Source organism: Peromyscus leucopus, chromosome 5, assembly GCF_004664715.2.
Source record: "Peromyscus leucopus breed LL Stock chromosome 5, UCI_PerLeu_2.1, whole genome shotgun sequence".
NCBI classification, from domain to species: domain Eukaryota; kingdom Metazoa; phylum Chordata; class Mammalia; order Rodentia; family Cricetidae; genus Peromyscus; species Peromyscus leucopus.
This window is the reverse complement of record NC_051067.1, coordinates 107,782,192-107,800,315: the sequence shown is the minus strand read 5'-3', so window position 1 is coordinate 107,800,315 and position 18,124 is coordinate 107,782,192. Positions and strand designations below refer to the sequence as shown.

At 48.2% G+C, this 18,124-nt stretch overlaps 1 protein-coding gene across 1 annotated transcript; it reads left to right on the top strand.

The window, feature by feature from the left end:
* Window positions 1-49: 49 nt before the first annotated feature.
* On the top strand, window positions 50-17,159 carry LOC114681053 (dipeptidase 2-like). The gene is given in 13 exon segments (XM_037206234.1): window positions 50-124; window positions 5,264-5,547; window positions 9,144-9,159; window positions 10,719-11,007; window positions 11,503-11,629; window positions 11,931-12,060; window positions 12,146-12,287; window positions 12,555-12,624; window positions 12,738-12,914; window positions 13,277-13,361; window positions 15,788-15,863; window positions 16,559-16,694; window positions 16,805-17,159. Coding segments are annotated over 13 exon segments (1,842 nt in total). The 5' UTR covers window positions 50-57; the 3' UTR covers window positions 17,048-17,159.
* The last annotated feature ends 965 nt before the right edge of the window (window positions 17,160-18,124 follow it).

Genomic DNA, 18,124 nt, shown 5'->3' with positions numbered 1-18,124 from the left:
CCTTTAGGAAAACATTCCTATTGTTTCTGTACTAGACACAAATCTGGCTGTCTGAGAATGACTGATCGAATCTTCTATATTAACTCTAACTTGTCCTCTATCCCCTGTGAAGGCTGTTATTCAGGTAAATCTAGACCAGACGTCTGCACAAGAGCCTTTGGTATACATGTAACTTCACTGGGGACTATATTTTTCTTAGGCTTGTCTGTCACCCCTCAGAATTTCTCTAGCCATGAGTAAAAGAAAATGGTCTAACATTGACTCAGACCAAGTATGGTTGCTCAATTATTGAGGACAAATAACAGGTCATCTCTAGGCAACTGTTTATTTAGAAAGCTCCTAATCTCCATCAGTTTAGCTTTCCCTTTGAGCTATAAAATGACTTCTCCCCCCTTTTTTAAGACAGTGTCTCACTATGGCTCTGGCTCTGGCTATCCTGGAACTCACCATGTAGACCAAACTGGCCTTGAACTCAGAAATCTGCCTGCCTCCACCTCCAAGTGCTGGAATTAAAGGCATGTCTAGTACCTTCAAACTCTTACTTTCTGTTTGTTTTCTTGGTTTATTTATTTATTTTACATCCAAGCCACAGTTGCCCCACTCTCCTTTCCTCCCAGTCCCTCCCTCCCACCCCACCCCTCTGTTCCCACCCACCCCCCTCAATCCATTCCTCCTCCATTTCTGCTTAGGAAAGGGCAGGTCTCCCATGAGTATCAACCAAACATGGCATATCAAGTTGCAGTAAGACAAAGCACCTCCCCATATATTAAGACTGGGCAAGGCAACCCAGTATAAGGAGTAGGGTCCCAAAAGCCAGTAAAAGATTCGGAGACAGCCTCTGTTCCCTCTGTTAGGAGTCTCACAAGAGGACCAAGCTATATAACTAACATATATGCAAGAGTGCCTAGATCAGGCACAAGGGAATCTCCCAGGAATCTACAAGGATGATCCCAGCTAAGACTCCTGGCAGTAGTGGATAAGTAGCCTGAACTGGCCATCTCCTGTGACCAGGCAAGACTTCAAGTGGAGAGAGGGAGTGGGAAGCCAACCCAGTCACAAAACCTTCAACCTACAATCTATCCTGCCTGTGGGACGTGCTTGTGTAAGGGTGATCTAGAGATTGAGGGAATGACCAACCAATGAACTGTCTAGCCTAAAACCTAGGCCAGGAGAATAAGCCCACCTCTGACACTGCCTGGGTTACCAGAACCCAGAGGCTGGATGACCCAGAGACCTAGGATAGAACCAAACTTGACTGGGGCGGGGGAGGGGAGAGGAGATTGTCAATGTAATGATTCCTAACAATATTCTGCTATACACATAGATTTTGTTTTGTTTTGTTTTTGAGACAATCTCAATATGTAACTCAGCTGGCCAAGACTCTGCATGCAGCTAAGCCATGGCCTCAGCTTGAGGCAATCCTCCAACCTCTGCCTCCCAGGCACTAAAATCAGAGGCGTGCACTAGCACACCTGTCCTACCTACCTTTCTTCCTTCCTTCCTTCTCTCTGTCTCTGTCTCTGTCTCTGTCTCTGTCTCTCTCTGTCTCTCTGTCTCTCTGTCTCTCTGTCTCTCTCTCTCTCTCTGTCTCTCTCTCTCTCTCTTGGATTTACTGTTTAGGAACTGGCAAGATGGTGACTTGGTGGTTAAGAAGTTCAAATACCGCCGGGCGGTGGTGGCGCACGCCTTTAATCCCAGCACTTGGGAGGCGGAGCCAGGCGGATCTCTGTGAGTTCGAGGCCAGCCTGGTTTACAAAGTGAGTTCCAGGAAAGGTGCAAAGCTATACAGAGAAACCCTGTCTCAAAAAAAAAAAAAAAAGTTGTTCAAATACCACTCTTTTTAAAAATTTTTATTATTTATCTCTCATATATTACATCCTGGCCTCAGTTTCCCCTCCCTCCTCTCCTCCCAGTCCCTTCCTCTGGCTTCTCTTCTCCCCCAGATTCACTCCTTCTCTGCCTACAGAAAAGAGCTGGCTTCCCGAGGAAATCAACCAAACAAACACAGCATAACAAGTTACAATAAGACTAGGCACACACCCTCATATCAAGGTTAGACTAAGCAACCTCGTAGGAGGAGAGGGTCCCAAAAAGCAGGCAAATGAGAGACAGACAGCCCTGCTCCCACTGTTAGGAGTCCCACAAGAACACCAAGCTACACAACCATAACACATATGCAGAGCTCAGACCCACACAGGCTCCCTGATTGTCGTCCGCTCTCTGTGAGCCCCTATGAGCCCTGGTTAGTTGACTCTGTGGGCCATAGTCTCATTGTGTCCTTGACCCCTCTGGCTCCTACAGCCCTTCCTCTCCCTCTTCCTTGGGATTCCCTGAGCTCCACCTAACGTTTGGCTGTGGGTCTCTGTATCTGCTCCTATCTATTGCTGGACGAAGCTTTTTTTGGTGATGATTATGCTAGGATATAGCAGAATGTCATTAGGGATCATTTCACTGACTTTCTCTTCTGCCAGTTGTGTTTGGGTATGTCCTAGGTCATATGTCCTAGGGCCCTCCAAGCAGTGTCGGGCATGGGCACCCTCTCAGGTGTGGGTCTCCAGCTGGACCAGTCATTGGCTGGCCACTCCCTCAACTTCTGCACCACCTTTACCCCAGCACATCTTATGGGCAGGACAAACTGTAGGTCGAAGGTTTTGTCTCTGGTTTGGTGTCCCAGTCCCTCCACTGGAGGCCTTGCCTGGTTACAGGAGATGGCCGGTTCAGGCTCTGTGTCCCCCATTACTAGGAGTCTTTGCTAGGGTCACCCTTGCAGATTCCAGGCAGTTTCCATTGCACAAGATTTCTACCTCACCACCAAAATGCCCCCCAATTCCAATTATCTCTCCCAATACTCGCTACCTCCATCCCACCCCCTACCTGATCCCTCCTGGCCCCGGTCCACCTGCAAAATCTATTCTATTTCCCTTCCCAGGGAGATTCATGCAGCCCTCATTGAGCCCTTCTTGTTTCTTAGTCTCTCTGGGTCTGTGGGTTGTAGTATGATTACCCTTTACTTTACACCTAATATCCACTTACAGGTGAGTACATACCATGTTTGTCTTTCTGGGCGTGGATTACTTCACTCAGATGATGTTTCCTAGTTGCTTCCATTTGCCTTTAATTTCATGTCATTTTTTTTTAACAGCTAAGCAATATTCCATTGTATAAATTTACCACATTTTCTTTATCCATTCTTCAGTCAAGGGACATCTACTTTGTTTCCAGTTTCTGGCTATTATGAATAGTGCTGCTATGAACATAGTTGAGCAAGTGTCCTTGTGGTATGATGGAGTATCGTTTGGGTATATGCCCCAAGAGTGGGATAACTGGGTCTTGAGATAGACCAATTCCCAATTTTCTGAGAAACTGCCACATTTCCAAAGTGGCTATACAAGTTTGCACACCCACCAGCAACAAAAGAGTGTTCCTCTTGTTCCACATTCTCACCAGCACGAGCTGTCACTTGTGTTAATTATCTTCGACATTCTGACAGGTATAAGGTGGAATCTCAGAGTTGTTTTGATTTACATTTCCTAATGCATAAGGATTTTAAACATCTCTTTAATTGTTTCTCAGCCACTTGAGATTTCTCTATTAAGAATTCTTTGTTTAGATCTGTACCCTATTTTTAATTGGATTATTCAGTTTGTTGATGTCTAGTTTCTTGAGATCTTTAAATATTTTGGATATTAGCCCTCTTACATATGTGGAGTTGGTGAAAATCTTTTCCCATTCTGTAGGATGCCATCTTGTCCTATTGACTGTGTCCTTTGCCTTACAGAAGCTTTTCAATTTTCAATTTTCAAGGTCCCTTTTATTAACTGAGACCTTAGTGAATGTGCTACCAGTATTCTCTTCAGGAAGTGGTCTCCTGTGCCAGTGGCTCCGAGGCTATTCCCCACTTTCTCTTCTATCAGGTTCAATGTATCTGGTTTTATGTTGGGGTCTTTGATCCATGTGGACTTGAGTTTTGTGCAGGGTGACAGAGATGAATCTATTTGCATTCTTCTACAGGACAACATTCAGTTAGACCAGCACCATTTTTTTTTTTTTGAGATGCTTTCTCTTTTTCATTGTATATTTCTGGCTTCTGTATAAAGAAAAATCAGATGTCCATAGGTGTGTGGATTTATATTTGGGTCTTTGATTCCATTCCATTGATCAACCTGTCTGTTTTCATGCTAACACCATGTAGTTTTACTACTATAGCGAAATCAGGAATGGTGCCATTGAGAGACCAGACCCAGAGCCTGGCAGACCCAGCGACTTGGGAGCCTAAGGCAGGGAGATGGCTTGAGCCCAAGAGTTGAGGACTAATCTGGACATTAACAACTGTCTCAGGAAGGGGGTGGGGGCCGGGAGAGATGGCGTGGTGGTTAAGAATGCTCATTGCACATTTGTGAGGACCTGAGTTTGGATCACAGGCAACAAGCTGGGTATGGTCTCATGCATATAGCTGTAGTGCAGGTGTGGGGGGTGTAAGAAAGGAAAGTTTGTGGGGTACAGGCCTTGCTGATTTCCAGCTTAGGGTTGGGGGGAAGGAAGTTCCAGGTTCAAGGAAGGATGGCCTCAAAGAAATAAAGAGTGACAGGAAAGAAAACAGGACACACACTTCTGGCCTTTGAGCCTGCACATACACATACAGGTGGGCATACAGTGTACACACACACACACACAGAGAGAGAGAGAGAGAGAGAGAGAGAGAGAGAGAGAGAGAGAGAGAGAGTTAATTCAAGGCCAGTTGCAGCAGTAGCTTTCATTATGTTAAGGCAATGTCTCAGAAAAAAAAGAAAAAAGCATGCCAACATCTAGCTAAAATATGGCTATAGTTGAGTGTGATTTGAATGAATGGATCTCAAGAGGAGCTGCCAACCAGGGTGGGAAGAGTTCTTAACAAATTCATCTTACACCGTTTTTCCAAACATACCAATTAAAGCTCAGAAACAGCAGACCTTTAGAAGTCCCTCTCATCTGTAGGAGGAGAAACAGGGGGGTCTCAACTGCAGCTAGCTTGAGGCTCCACCATTCTCTATGGAGATGGGCCACACATGCTGGCCTCCCAGAGCTACCACTGGCTCCCCAGAAGCCAAGGGCTTTTACAGAAGCACCCTTCAAGGGGACCCCTAGCAGTGACAGGCAGGCCTGTGTCTGGGAGGCCAAGCACATAGGAGGGCTTCAGCCAGAACCAGAGAGGGATGTGAGAGGAAGGCTCTGCCGCACAGAGTACGGAGCAGAAGTGACTGATGCGTTCTGGTTTTCTCTGCAGCACCCGTGCCTCCCACGGCTCCTCCTTCCCCCGGATACTACCATGTCCTCTACAAAGAGCATACACAAGCCCAGATGGCCTGGCACGGAGAGACATACTGCCTGATTGGAGGCTACCGTGTCTACGGGGATGCTCCGCTGGCCACCCCTGCAAAGGCTGAGGAGGAGAAGCCAGCACCCAGGCGGGCTCTCAAGAGACAGAGAGTTCAGGAAGAGTCAGACCAAGATCTAGGGTGTCCTAGTGCCAAAATTCCTCGCCTGAAAAAGAACCATGGTGGCAAAGGGGTATCCCCATAGAAGCATGCCGCTGAGCTTCTCTGCCCAGAGGACAGGCCGGTAGCTGCCTCAGAGGGCTGAGCCCTCTTCAGCGATGACCTCCATCCACTGACCACCGATGTAGACAGGACCTCAGCTGTTCTTTCTGCCCGGGCCCTCTCCAGTCAGGAACCCACTTGCGTGCCAACTAGCCACGAGCAAGAAGCCTCCGAGAGGAGCAGCTTCTCTGAACGGCCCACCCTCCCTCAGTCTTCTAGAGTCTCTTCTTGGGCAGGAAAAAGGAACAGTCTGCTGTGAGTTGAGGGGACAAGTGCAGAGAGAGGATACACAGGGCCCAAGCTGGGGCTCTCTCTAGGAGTAGACCTCTGCTCTGAATCCTGCCAGCAGCCAGCAGCACAAGCCAGGAGCGGCTGCACTTCCTAAAACCAGAAGAAAAAGCAGTGGCTGACCAAGGAGGCTCCTGCCCAAGGTCTCAGGAGGCAGCTGAAGAGCCCCAGGGAGACCTGCTAGCTGGAGTGGGAACACTGTGGACGAAGTCCAGCAAACCCCTCTTCTCCTCCAACAGAGGCAGACACTTTTCTTTATTTCCAGATCATTATGGCATTAGGAAGTTCCCTCCTGTTCAATAGAGTGATTTTCTGTGACAGCGATTGACTTAAAGTCCAAGACCAAGCCTCAAGCCTTCCTGCTCCCCTAAAGTAAAATCCTTCACAGAGAAACTGGTTTCTAAAATCCTGTGCCTACAAGGATACCTAGGTACACCTTCTTTCTGACTCCTACTCTTGAGAACGAGAGATTTAACCACCAATACCAAATCAGCAAAAGTTTTAAAGGTGAAGGCCTGAAAATACAGGGTTTTTTGTTTTTTTAAATTTATCCATAGGCAATTTTATATATGCCTACAATGTATCTTTTTAAAATTTATTTATTTATTTATTTATTATTTATTTATTATGTATACAGTATTCTGTCTGCATGTATATCTGCAGGCCAGAAGAGGGCGCCAGATCTCATTACAGATGGTTGTGAGCCACCATGTGGTTGCTGATATTGAACTCAGTGTCTCTGGAAGAGCAGTCAGTGTTCTTAACCGCCAAGCCATCTCTCCAGCCCGAAAATACAGTTTTAAGAGCTTCCTATAGTCCAGGTGTAGTGGCACACATCTTCAATCCCAGCACTTAAGAGGCAGATGAAGGCAGGTCTCTGTGAGTTCCAGGCCAGCCTGGTCTACATAGTAAGACTCAGTCTCAACACAAAGAAAAAAATCCCTTCCTATAACTGGCCACATGGGTACATGCCTGAAGCCCTAGCTAGTCAGAAGGCTGAGGGAGGAGCACGGTTTATGCTGCAAGTTGAAGGGCATGATGGGTAATTCAGAGTCCCACGCCTCTAAATAAATAAGTTTTTTTAAAAAAGCTTTTCCAATATTCCACTTTATAGTAGAAACAAGGAGCAGAGGAACACACCAGCCACCTTAGAATATAATCAGCAAACTCAAAAACATGGAAAACGCCAAAGACAAAACAATTTTTTTCAATAAGTCAGTTCCAAAGAATAATTCTCTTTAGGACTACAAACTAAACCATGACAACCACATTCAATATGTTATATCATTTTTACACTAAAATTTAAATAATTATAGAAAGTTGGCAATCATGAAGATTTGAACATGATAGTTTGGGACAATAAAGATGTTTCTTGAAGTCTGGCATGGTGACACACACCTGTAACCTCAGCACTTGGGGGACTGAGACAAGGGAATTATGGTGAGTTAGTGTCACCTGGGCCATACATTAAATGCAAGTCTGGACTGCAGAGTGACACTCTGTCTCAAAAAAAAAAAAAAAAAAAATTAGGGATGGCAGACTGTTCAGCAGGCAAAGGCACCTGTCACCAAGCCTGAGTGTGATCACCAGATCACACATGGTGAAGAGAACTGATACCCACAGGGTGTCCTCTGACCTCCACATTTGTGCCGTATGTGCCATATGCACACCTACACATACACACACACACACACACACACATACACACACACACACACAATTAATCTCAACTATATTTCAAGATTTTAAAGATCCCTTTATAGTGATTTGTTTTTTTTAAGAGTTCTAGCCTTCTGAGATAAATGCTTACACATGAATGAAATACATGTCTGTGATTTGCTTTACTTTCTTATTTTTTATTCTTATTCCCAGTGCTGTTGCTCACACTTAGGGCTTTACGCATTCCAGGCAAGCCTTCCACTACTGAGCTAGATCCCAGCCCTATGGTTTGCTTTAATACAAGGTCATGGCTGAGAGATGGCTCAGATGTTAATAGCGCTTGTTGCTCTTCCAGAGGATCAGGGTTAGATTCTCAGCACCCTCATGGTGGCTCACAAGCATCTGTAACTCCAGTCACAGGGGATCCAATGCCCTCTTCTGACCTCTGAGGGCACCAGGCATGCTTGTGGTAGACACATATACATGCAAGAAAAATATTCATACACACAAAACAATAAAAAAAATTTTTTGAAACAAAATAGGGCCAGCAAGACAGCTTAGCATGTCAAGGTGCTTGCTGCCAAGTTTGACACCCTGAGTTTGATTTGAGACACACATGATGAAAGGGGAGAACCAGCCCCTGCCAGTTCTCCTCTGATCTCCACACATGTACACACAGAGAAATAAGTAAATAAATGTAATAAAAATTAAAAACCAATCTGTAGCAGAGGCAGAAGAACTGGCTGAGTTGGCAAAGTGTAAGCATGTGGACCCGAGTTCAGACCCCCAGTACACAGGTAAAAAGTAAGGCGCATCAGCCTGTAATACCAGCACTGGGGAGGGTGGGGCGGAGGCAGGAAGAGGCCTGGGGCAGACTGGCCAGTCAGGGGAGCTGCAATGGTGAGCTTTAGGTTCAGTGAGAGACCCTGTCTTAGAAAATAAGATGGAGAGTGAGAGAGAGGGACACTTGGAGTCCTCTTCTTTTCTTTTCTTTCTTTTTTTTTGGGGGAGGGGGGTTCTCTGTGTAATCCTTGCTGTCCTGGAACTCACTCTGTTTTTTTTTTTTTGTTTTTGTTTTTCAAGACAGGGTTTCTCTGTGTAGCTTTGCGCCTTTCCTGAATCTCGCTCTGTAGATCAGGCTGGCCTCGAACTCACAGAGATCCACCTGGCTCTGCCTCCCGAGTGCTGGGATTAAGGGCGTGTGCCACCACTGCCTGGCTTTTTCTTCTTTCTTTCTTTCTTTCTTTCTTTCTTTCTTGAGATTTTATTTTATTTCATGGGTATTTTATCTGGCAATCAAACCCAGATCCTCTTAACCACCAAGCTATCTCTTCAAACCTTTATTTGCATCCCTTGTACCCCTCAGCTTCCTGGGGCTTATTAGAAATGGAACACACATGACGTCTACCCTCAAGCCCACAACTGTGAAATGGAGACCGGCAAATCTAAGAGTTTCTCTTCCTTTTTACCACTTGGCTGCAAGAGAGAGTGGCCGTGGGGGAGGGGAAAGAGAAGGAGCCAGGTCTGAGTTGGAACCGGCAAAGAAGTGCCCCGGTCTGAAGCTCAGCCCTAGAGGAATACACATTCTGTAGCGGGCCTGCTAGTGAGACCTCCTACTAGCTGTAGCAGCCAAGGAGTTACTGCCTAGAGCACAGCACTATGACAGACAGCAGGTACTAGTGTAGTCCCCAAAACACAGGTGCGCCCATGCTGAGCAGTCCAACACGCTGTCTCCTTTTTCACAGAGTTTGCCCACTCCCCTTTTAAATTTTAATATTATTTACTCATCGGAGACAAGGCTCACTTTGTAACTCAGTCTGGCCTACTCATTATATAGACCAGGCTAGCCTTGAACTCACAGATATGTGCTTGCCTGGGATTAAAGGCATTTGCTATCATGTCCAGCCTTTTTTAAGAGGGCTTCTTACATTTCCAAGCCCTCATGCCACCTGAGGAAGGTTCCAAAAAATGGAAGCGCCCCAGTAGGGGCCAGGGATCAGAACAGAATCTTAAGTGGTTGACAGGCACAGAAAAAGTTTTCTGGTGGAGTGTGAGCACAGTTCTTAAAGGCGCTTTAAATGATGGGACTCTACAAAAAAACACATGCCCAGTGTGTGTGTGTGTGTGTGTGTGTGTATGTGTGTGTGTGTGTGTGTGTGTGTGTGCCTGCGCACACACGCACGCACTCACGGGTGTGCTCGTGCAGCTGGGGGTGTTCCTGGAGGAAGCAGAGAGGGCGAACATGAAGTCTGGCAACAGGGTGGGGCCTGCAAAGGAAGGGAACTAAGCCCTTGAAGTTTCTCGCGGCACTCAGGCCCCAGAGCCACAGATAAGGTGTCTGAAGCCACTAGACCCAAGCGCCGGGCCTGAGGACTCATACTTCGGTCCTGGCGTCCACGCTGCGGTAGGAGGTCAGTCTGCAGACCCCGGGGAAGAAGGTGTTGGGGTGAGGGCTCTGCTGCCGAGCAAAGTGTTGCCTTTCCTTCCATTTCATTAGCTGATTGACTTTGCTCCTGTACTGCTAAGTAAGTATTCCCCAGACCATCTAGTTGCTCACTCAGATACTCATCGTGAAAGTCCTGGGCAGGTACAGCATCAACGGAGAAGGGAGCAGTCATCACCTTGAAGGATGGCAGAATGGGGGTGGGGTATGGAGGTGTGTGCTCTGAGCGGTTTCCAATTGCTGCCTGGAGTCTTCAAGGAATGGCAGAGAGGGCGGAGAGGGCAGTGTCGCAGGGCACTTGTGGCCCTGGAAGAGGTCAGAGAAGGCTGCAGGTAGTCAGGGTCAAGATGCGGTCTGCCAAGGGCTCACTTTCACTGTGTGGAAAGAAGCACCACAGGTCCACTTTCTTGGAGAAGAATCCCTAGAAGCAGGCAGGAAGCACGGGGACTGGCTCCCTGGGAAGAGGAAACAGGAGAGAGGGCTTGGGACAAAGGACGCCCAGACAGGAGCTGGGTGCCGCAGGCCTCAGCCCAGCCCGCGGAGGCGCCCTTACAGACTGGGATAACAGCCTGTAGGTCCCCCTGGCGTCCGTGCGCCGCTTCGCTATACACCGAGCTGTCTCCAATCCGTTGACCTCAAACCCCCTTCTCACTATACCCGGCCTCTTCGTGGCTTGAGTTGAGGATCGCGATTATATGGTCACCTTCTGTCCCTCTCAGGCTTTTGCGACCTTCATCGGTGCGACCTTCAAGCGGTGCCCGCTGGCCCCGCCCTGAGCAAGATGCGGCTCGCTGGCCTCGAGAGTCACCAGATGCTTTCGGTGTTCCTGTTGGTGGTGCTGCTGTGCGGGCCTTCACAGTCTCTAACACCCACCCAGACCAAACCTGGCATCTTTGGTGCTTCCAATGCACCCAGCACCCCCAAAACCCTCACCAAGCCCGAGGGCACTTTCAGCACCCCAGCCACTGCCGGCAACCCCAGTATCCCAGACCTGCGAGATCACGTGAGAGCCCTGATGCAAGACTTCCCACTTGTAGACGGGTGCGTAAAGGATGGCTTGGGGACCGGTCAGAATGAAACCGGGCTGAGCATACTCCTGAGCTGCAGAGGGTTCTGAGCCTGCCAGACTAATAAAGGTCCTCTCCTACTACCCACCTCTAGATGCTGTCTCCTATCATCAGTTGGGTGGCATTTCCCCTCTATCACTCCTTCTCTGGTAGGGACCCCTAGCCTTGCCCAGGCTTTAGGTTATCTCAGTATGGTCTGGGTAACAATGTGGGTTAGGAGTAACTGTTAGAATTTCTGCTAGACCTGGAAACCAAAGAGGTAGAGCCATATGTTCTCTCAGTGGGGGGGGGCAGTGTATACGTGCACCCCTCTCTCTAGCCCAGGCCTCTCCAAGAACTCATTAAGTATCCTAGCCTGACCTGGAACTCTGAATGATGCTCCTGCCTTAGCCTTCTGAGTGCTGGGATTCCAGGCAGAACCACTCAGCCCATTCTGTTTGACCTAACTTCTTTCTTGACTCTCCGGCAGCCACAACGACCTGCCTCTCATCCTGAGGCAATTTTACCCGAATGGGCTGCAGGATGCTAACCTGAGAAACTTCACCCGTGGCCAGACCAGCCTGAATAGGCTTAGAGATGGCTTTGTGGGAGCTCAGGTAACACACACACACACACACACAGCAGAGATGCTGGGGAAGGTTGGAGAAATCGGGGCCCCCAAAGGACAAGTTAATCAGATGGGAATTCAGTTACTAATAGAGACTTTTTATAAAAAGCCATGATAGGATGCTGTGGCTAGTGGGGTCAACAGTAATCCTGCAGGTGGCTATGAAAGTACCGCAGAGCAAGCAGTGCATCCATTATATGTGGTCTCTAGACCCATGAGTCTGGCAGCTGTTAAAGGCCCAGGTAGCTAGCTAGCTGCCTTGCACAGGCCAACCCTGGCTTTGTCTCCAGTTCTGGTCCGCTTACGTACCGTGCCAGACCCAGGACCGGGATGCCTTACGTCTTACACTGGAGCAGATTGACCTCATTCACAGAATGTGTGCCTCTTATTCTGAGCTGGAACTTGTGACCTCAGTGAAAGGTAAGTGGACTTCTTCAGGGTATTGGAGACTGGATGAAGCTACTACGCTAGCTCCCGAAAATAACCACCTGACCTATGCCTACAGCTCTGAACAGCACCCAGAAACTGGCCTGCCTGATTGGTGTGGAGGGTGGCCACTCACTAGATAACAGCCTCTCTGTGCTTCGAAGTTTCTACCAGTTGGGGGTGCGCTACCTGACGCTCACACACACCTGCAATACACCTTGGTGAGCACCGTGTGGATGGTGTGAGGCCACTGAGGCAGAAGTCTGCCCTTGTAGACATAGACCAAGATTTACCCTTATCATCTGGGACTCATATACAGGGGCTGGTATTTGGGGTTTTACAAAGCAAGACTGGGTTTCTTCCTGTTGCCAGGCACAGTCCAGTCTGGGTTGTTTTTTTTTTTTTTTAATTAGCTCTCTGGGGTTGCAGGGATGGAGAGTTTGGAGGGGCATGACCACCAATTAGATTGCCTCCTGCCTGTCCTGCAGGGCAGAGAGCTCGTCTAAGGACGTCCACTCATTCTACAGCAGTGTCAAAGGACTGACCAGCTTTGGTGAAGTAAGGACCCTGAGGGATACCGCACTCCTCACAAATGCACATGCCCCTTTTCTGGTTGATAAGTGCATGCATATATGTACCCCTGAAACCTTCCTCCTAACCTGCCCTCACAGAAGGTGGTGGCAGAAATGAATCGCTTGGGCATGATGGTTGATTTGTCCCATGTCTCCGATGCTACTGCACGCCGGGCCTTGGAAGTGTCCCAGGCACCGGTCATCTTCTCCCACTCGGCTGCCAGGGGTGTGTGCAGAAATGCTCGGAATCTTCCTGATGACATCCTGCGGCTTCTGGTGAGCAACTTTCAAGCCCTGGAACCTAAATCAAGAAATTCAAACCAGGAGGCCTTGAACTTGAACCCTTGTCCTCTCCATTTCCTCAGCCCCTAGACTGAGCAATCTGCCTCACAAACCCATAGTCCATTGCCCCTAAATCCTTGGACCTGGGGTGGGGAGGTTGTTGCAGATAAACATTCCTATATCCCTCAAATTTAGGGCCAAGGCATCACCTAAATCAGAGTCAAGCCTTCCTCAGTGACGCAAGCTGGAGAGGTGACATCCGCTCTGGCCCCCAAAGCTTTCTCACAGGGAGGGGTAGGTAGGTACATAATTACGCTGGGGGGCCAAGCTGAGTGTCCTTTCGACCGTCCTTGCAGAGGAAGAATGGCGGCATCGTGATGGTGACATTCTCTGTAGGGGTGCTGCAGTGCAAACCATTAGCCAATGTATCCACAGTGGGAGGTGAGTCTCCGGAAACCAGCCTCTCCCTCCATAGAGCTTTTTTTTATTTTCCTTTCTTTCTTGTTTTTAAAGCCCAAAGACAATTTTATTGGCGTTTGAAAGGACAATGTAACAGGAAAGACAAGTTGTAAACATCAGCATCTTCAGTGAGGAGGGAAGGCAAGAGGTAGATAAGAGGGAAACGGGAAGAGGGAGAGGAAAGGAAAGAACTTACACTTTCTGAGGTAAGTCCCAGAAAAGGCCCATGCTCAGCAATAAAGATTTAGAAGCACCGGGTGGTGGTGGTGGTGGTGGTGCTGGTGGTGCTGGTGGTGGTGCTGGTGGTGGTGCTGGTGGTGCTGGTGGTGCTGGTGGTGGTGCTGGTGGTGCACGCCTTTAATCCCAGCACTCGGGAGGCAGAGGCAGGAGGAGCTCTGTGAGTTCGAGGCCAGCCTGGGCTACAAAGCGAGTTCCAGGAAAGGCTCCAAAGCTACACAGAGAAACCTTGTCTTGAGAAGAACAAAATAAGAAAGAAAAGAAAAGATTTAGAAACAATTCCCTCGTAGGCTTTCTGAATAGTGCTGAGTTTGACCTGAAGACTTCAGGGTGTCAGCACAGCCTTAATAGTTTAGACAAAAATGCGATGATGGGGGCTTAGGCTGTAGTTTCATTTGTAGAGTGCTTGCCTCCTATAAAGGCCTGGGCTAACCGCCAAGTTGATAATTCAGAGCAAGTTCCAGGATAGGCAGGGTTATGCAGAGAAACCCTGCTTCCAATAATAAAATAATAATAATAATAATAATAATAATAATAATGTTTTAAAAAGTCCCATGATGGACGCTGGGTGGCGGCGGCGCACACCTTTAATCCCAGCACTCAAGAGGCAGGGCCAGGTGGACCTTTGTGAGTTCGAGGCTAGCCTGGTCTAAAAAGCGAGTTCCAGGAAAGGTGCAAAGCTATACAGAGAAACCCTGTCTCAAGAAACTGAAACCAAAAAAAAAAAAAAAAAAAAGTCCAATGATGGACAATACACACAGCACTTTAGTACTACCTTGAACCAGGGTCAACTAATCCAAACTGCCTTGTTAGCGGGCTTGGGGTCAGTTCTAAAGTGATGTGCCAACTCTCTGTGCTTCTGCACGGGCTACCAAAGCACTCGACCCCTGCCTTCAGTCTTGTCCAAAGGAGGCTCTGCCGGGTTTTCCAGACTGGAATCAGAGGTGAATTAGGTTGGATATGAACTAAATCAGTAGCCCTCCAAATGCTTTCACTCCAGCCTGAAGTTTAGTCCAGAGTGACTTGTGTGAGTTCAGGTGCCAGGTATGTGGAGTAACTAATGAGAGAAAGCTGTGTGGGCCACAGAAGCCATCTTACAGGGATTCAAGTTTGTCAAAATGACAAACACAAAGGGGAAGAAGAAAGGCACCCTCTGTAATTCCTCCAGGCCTTTTGTTTGTTTGTTTTGATTTTTTTCTTTTTTTTTTTTTTTTTGGTTTTTCAAGACAGGGTTTCTTTGTGTAGCTTTGTGCCTTTCCTGCAACTCACTCTGTAGTCCAGGCTGGCCTCGAAACTCACAGAGATTCGCCTGGCTCTGCCTCCCAAGTGCTGGGATTAAAGGCCGCCGCCGCCGCCGCCGCCGCCGCCGCCGCCGCCGCCGCTGCCACCACCACCACCACCCGGCTGTTTTGATTTTTATTAGTAATTTATTTTTATGTGTGTAGGTGTTTTGCCTGCATGTATGTCTGTGCACCACACACATGCGTGGTGCCCGCAGAGGCTAGAAGAGGGCATCAGATCCCCTGGAACTGAAAATATAGATGACCACGTGGGTGCTGGAAATTGAACCCAACTCAGGTCCTCTGGAAGAGCAGACACTGCTTTTAACCACTGGGCCATCTCTCCAGCTCCTTTAGGTCTTTTAAGAATTGTAGAGTTGTTGCTTTGACCACGTATATACAAATCTCTAAGAAGGGTGATGTTGTAGACATCGAGGAGATAGCCCTGATCAAAAAGGAACACCTCCTAAATGTTACCTTAGCAAAACTGTCTACAATATCACTCAGCATGCTGTTGGCTTTGTGGTAAACAAGCAAGTCAAGGGCAAGATTCTTGCCAAGAAAATGTTCAGATTAAGCTAAGAGCCAAGATAGCTTCCTGAAATGGGTGAAGGAGAACAAGAAAAACAAAAGAGAAAAATGAAAGAAAAGGAAGCCTGAGAAAGGTCAACGGAAGCGCCAGTTTCCTCCACCCAGAAATGTTCACTTTGTGTGAACTGATGGGAAGGAGCCCAAGCTGCTGGAGCCTGTTCCCTGTGAGATCATGGCTTAATGTACAAAAAGAAATAAAAGTCTTAGACTGTAATCAGAGGAGGAGTGGGATCAGCCAAGCCTAGTTCCAGGGCCACTCTTCCCCTGGAAGCCGCTTCTGGTGACTGTCCATCTTCCCAGATCACTTTGACCACATCAAGGCAGTCATTGGATCCGAGTTCATCGGGATCGGTGGAGACTATGACGGCACTGCACAGTGAGTACTCCTCTGTGGCTGGTCTGAAGCTGCTCTCACCACATCAAGGGCCTCGAAGCCTTTATTAGGCTTTGCCCATTTGACATCTCTCCATCTCCAGGGTCTTCTGTATGTCTTCAGCCCAAGGCCCCCACTAAGATACTCTGAGAAAGCTCATCTATCTAGCACATGCACCCATTACAGACCCATCATTCCCTCTGAGCTGTCGGCAAGGTCTGGTGTGGGTTGACTGTCTTCTCTGCCTGTTGTTGTTGCTGTTGAAACAGGGTTTCTCTGTGTAGCCCTGGCTGTCCTGGAACTTGCTCTGTAGACCAGGCTGGCCTCAAACTCACAGAGATTCGCCTGCCTCTGCCTCTCAAGTGCTGGGATTAAAAGACTGAGACACCACCGCCCGGCTCAACACTGTATATCCTCCCCCCCCCACACACACACACAAGAGCTGAGGATCGAACCCAGGACCTTGCGCTTGCTAGGCAAGTGCTCTACCACTGAGCTAAATCCCAACCCCAATTTTTTCTTTTTTTAAAGAGGTTTGAGACTTCCTCTGAAGGATTAGGACTGGAGCAAACTACTTCCTCCTTCCTAGTCTCCATTCCCACACATGACCTTTGCTGAGGATGCATCTCAGATAGAGTGGAAGTTTTCAGTTGGATTAGGATACCAGGTCTGAGGCTCACCTGCTGATGACTGCACAGGTTCCCTCGGGGGCTGGAGGACGTGTCTACATACCCAGTGCTCATCGAGGAGTTGCTGAGGCGGGGCTGGAGTGAACAGGAGCTGCAAGGTGTCCTTCGAGGAAACCTGCTTCGGGTCTTCGGACAGGTGGAACAGGTCTGCTAGATGGCAAGAGAGTGGTGCCCGGGGTCTGAACAGGTGCTTCCATAACAAAATGGGCTGCAAGAGACCTGGAAGAGCTGCTGACTGACAACTGTCACCCCCAGGTGCGGGAGAAAAACAGACGGCAAAGTCCTTTGGAGGACATGATTCCAGAGGAGCAGCTGGATGGTGTCTGTCACTCAGTCCTGCCACATCTGCAACAGAAACAGCATCAAGGAGAGAACCAATCAGAGATCCCAGCACATCATACGCTCAAGTTATCATCCAAGTGTTCACACTCAGACTCTTCTCCCTGCATAGTGCTCCACCTCACCATTGTTGTAACCTTTTTAGGCTTTATTGTATGACTTTGGTGATCCATGCAGTCCTCCCAGATATCATTCTGGTACCCTGGCACCTCCTCCGCTTGTGCGGGGGCAAACATTTTCTGAAAGTAAATGGTTTTTTAAAATGTAGAAACAGATGTGAGTGTCCTCTGTGATAGAGTAGGGTAACACAGACTCTGTGGAACGAGGCATTTCAGTCACCGTTTGCTCATGGAAGTTGTGAGTGATCTGCACAATCCAGGTGGCTGGGCTCAGCACCAGGTGAAGCCAGTGGGGTGGGTCTGGCTTCAGGGAAGAGGTCTAGAATTTAGGGGTCTTTCTGAGTATTTCATCCCAATCCACAAACTGAACCACTGACTCCCACCATACAATCTCTCAGAGAATTCTTTAGATTCCTAAGAAGGGAACCTAACTGGATCATGAGTAACCTTCATTCTTCTTTGGACAAAGCCCAGAACACACAATGGGTGATGGGCCTGTTTGATGGTTGGACCGACTTTGATCTCTCAGGCCCCAGGAAGCTCCTCTCTACCAGGTACAAACTATTTAGGCATCCATTCCATCCCACTCCCAGGGCCTGAGTGGAAATTAATAGCAACTGCAATAATAATAATAGATAACAGTAAGAGCTAATACTGGGGTGCTGATGTAGCTTAGTTGGTAGAGTGCTTGCCTTGCCAGGAGGGTTTGACCCCCAGCACTGCATAAAACCAGGCTTGGTGACGCACACCTGTGACTCCAGCACTTGAGAAGCAGAGGCAGGAAGAGCAGAAATTTCAAGGTCAGCCTGAGCTATGTAACCAGACTGTGATACATGGGAACATGTCTCATAAGAAAAATAATTCAATTCCTCAAACTCAAAATTTAAAAAGCCCCAACCAAGCATGGTGGTGGTGCACGCCTTGAGTTCGAGGCCAGACTGGTCTAAAAAGCAAATTCCAGAACAGCCAGTGTTACACAGAGAAAGCCTGTCTCAAAAACAAAACAAAACAAAATAAAAAGCCCCAGGGCTGGAGATGGCTCAGTAGTTAAGAGCACTGGATGCTCTTCCTGAGGAATTGTTTTTGATTCTCAGCAGCCAAACAGTGGCTCACAACC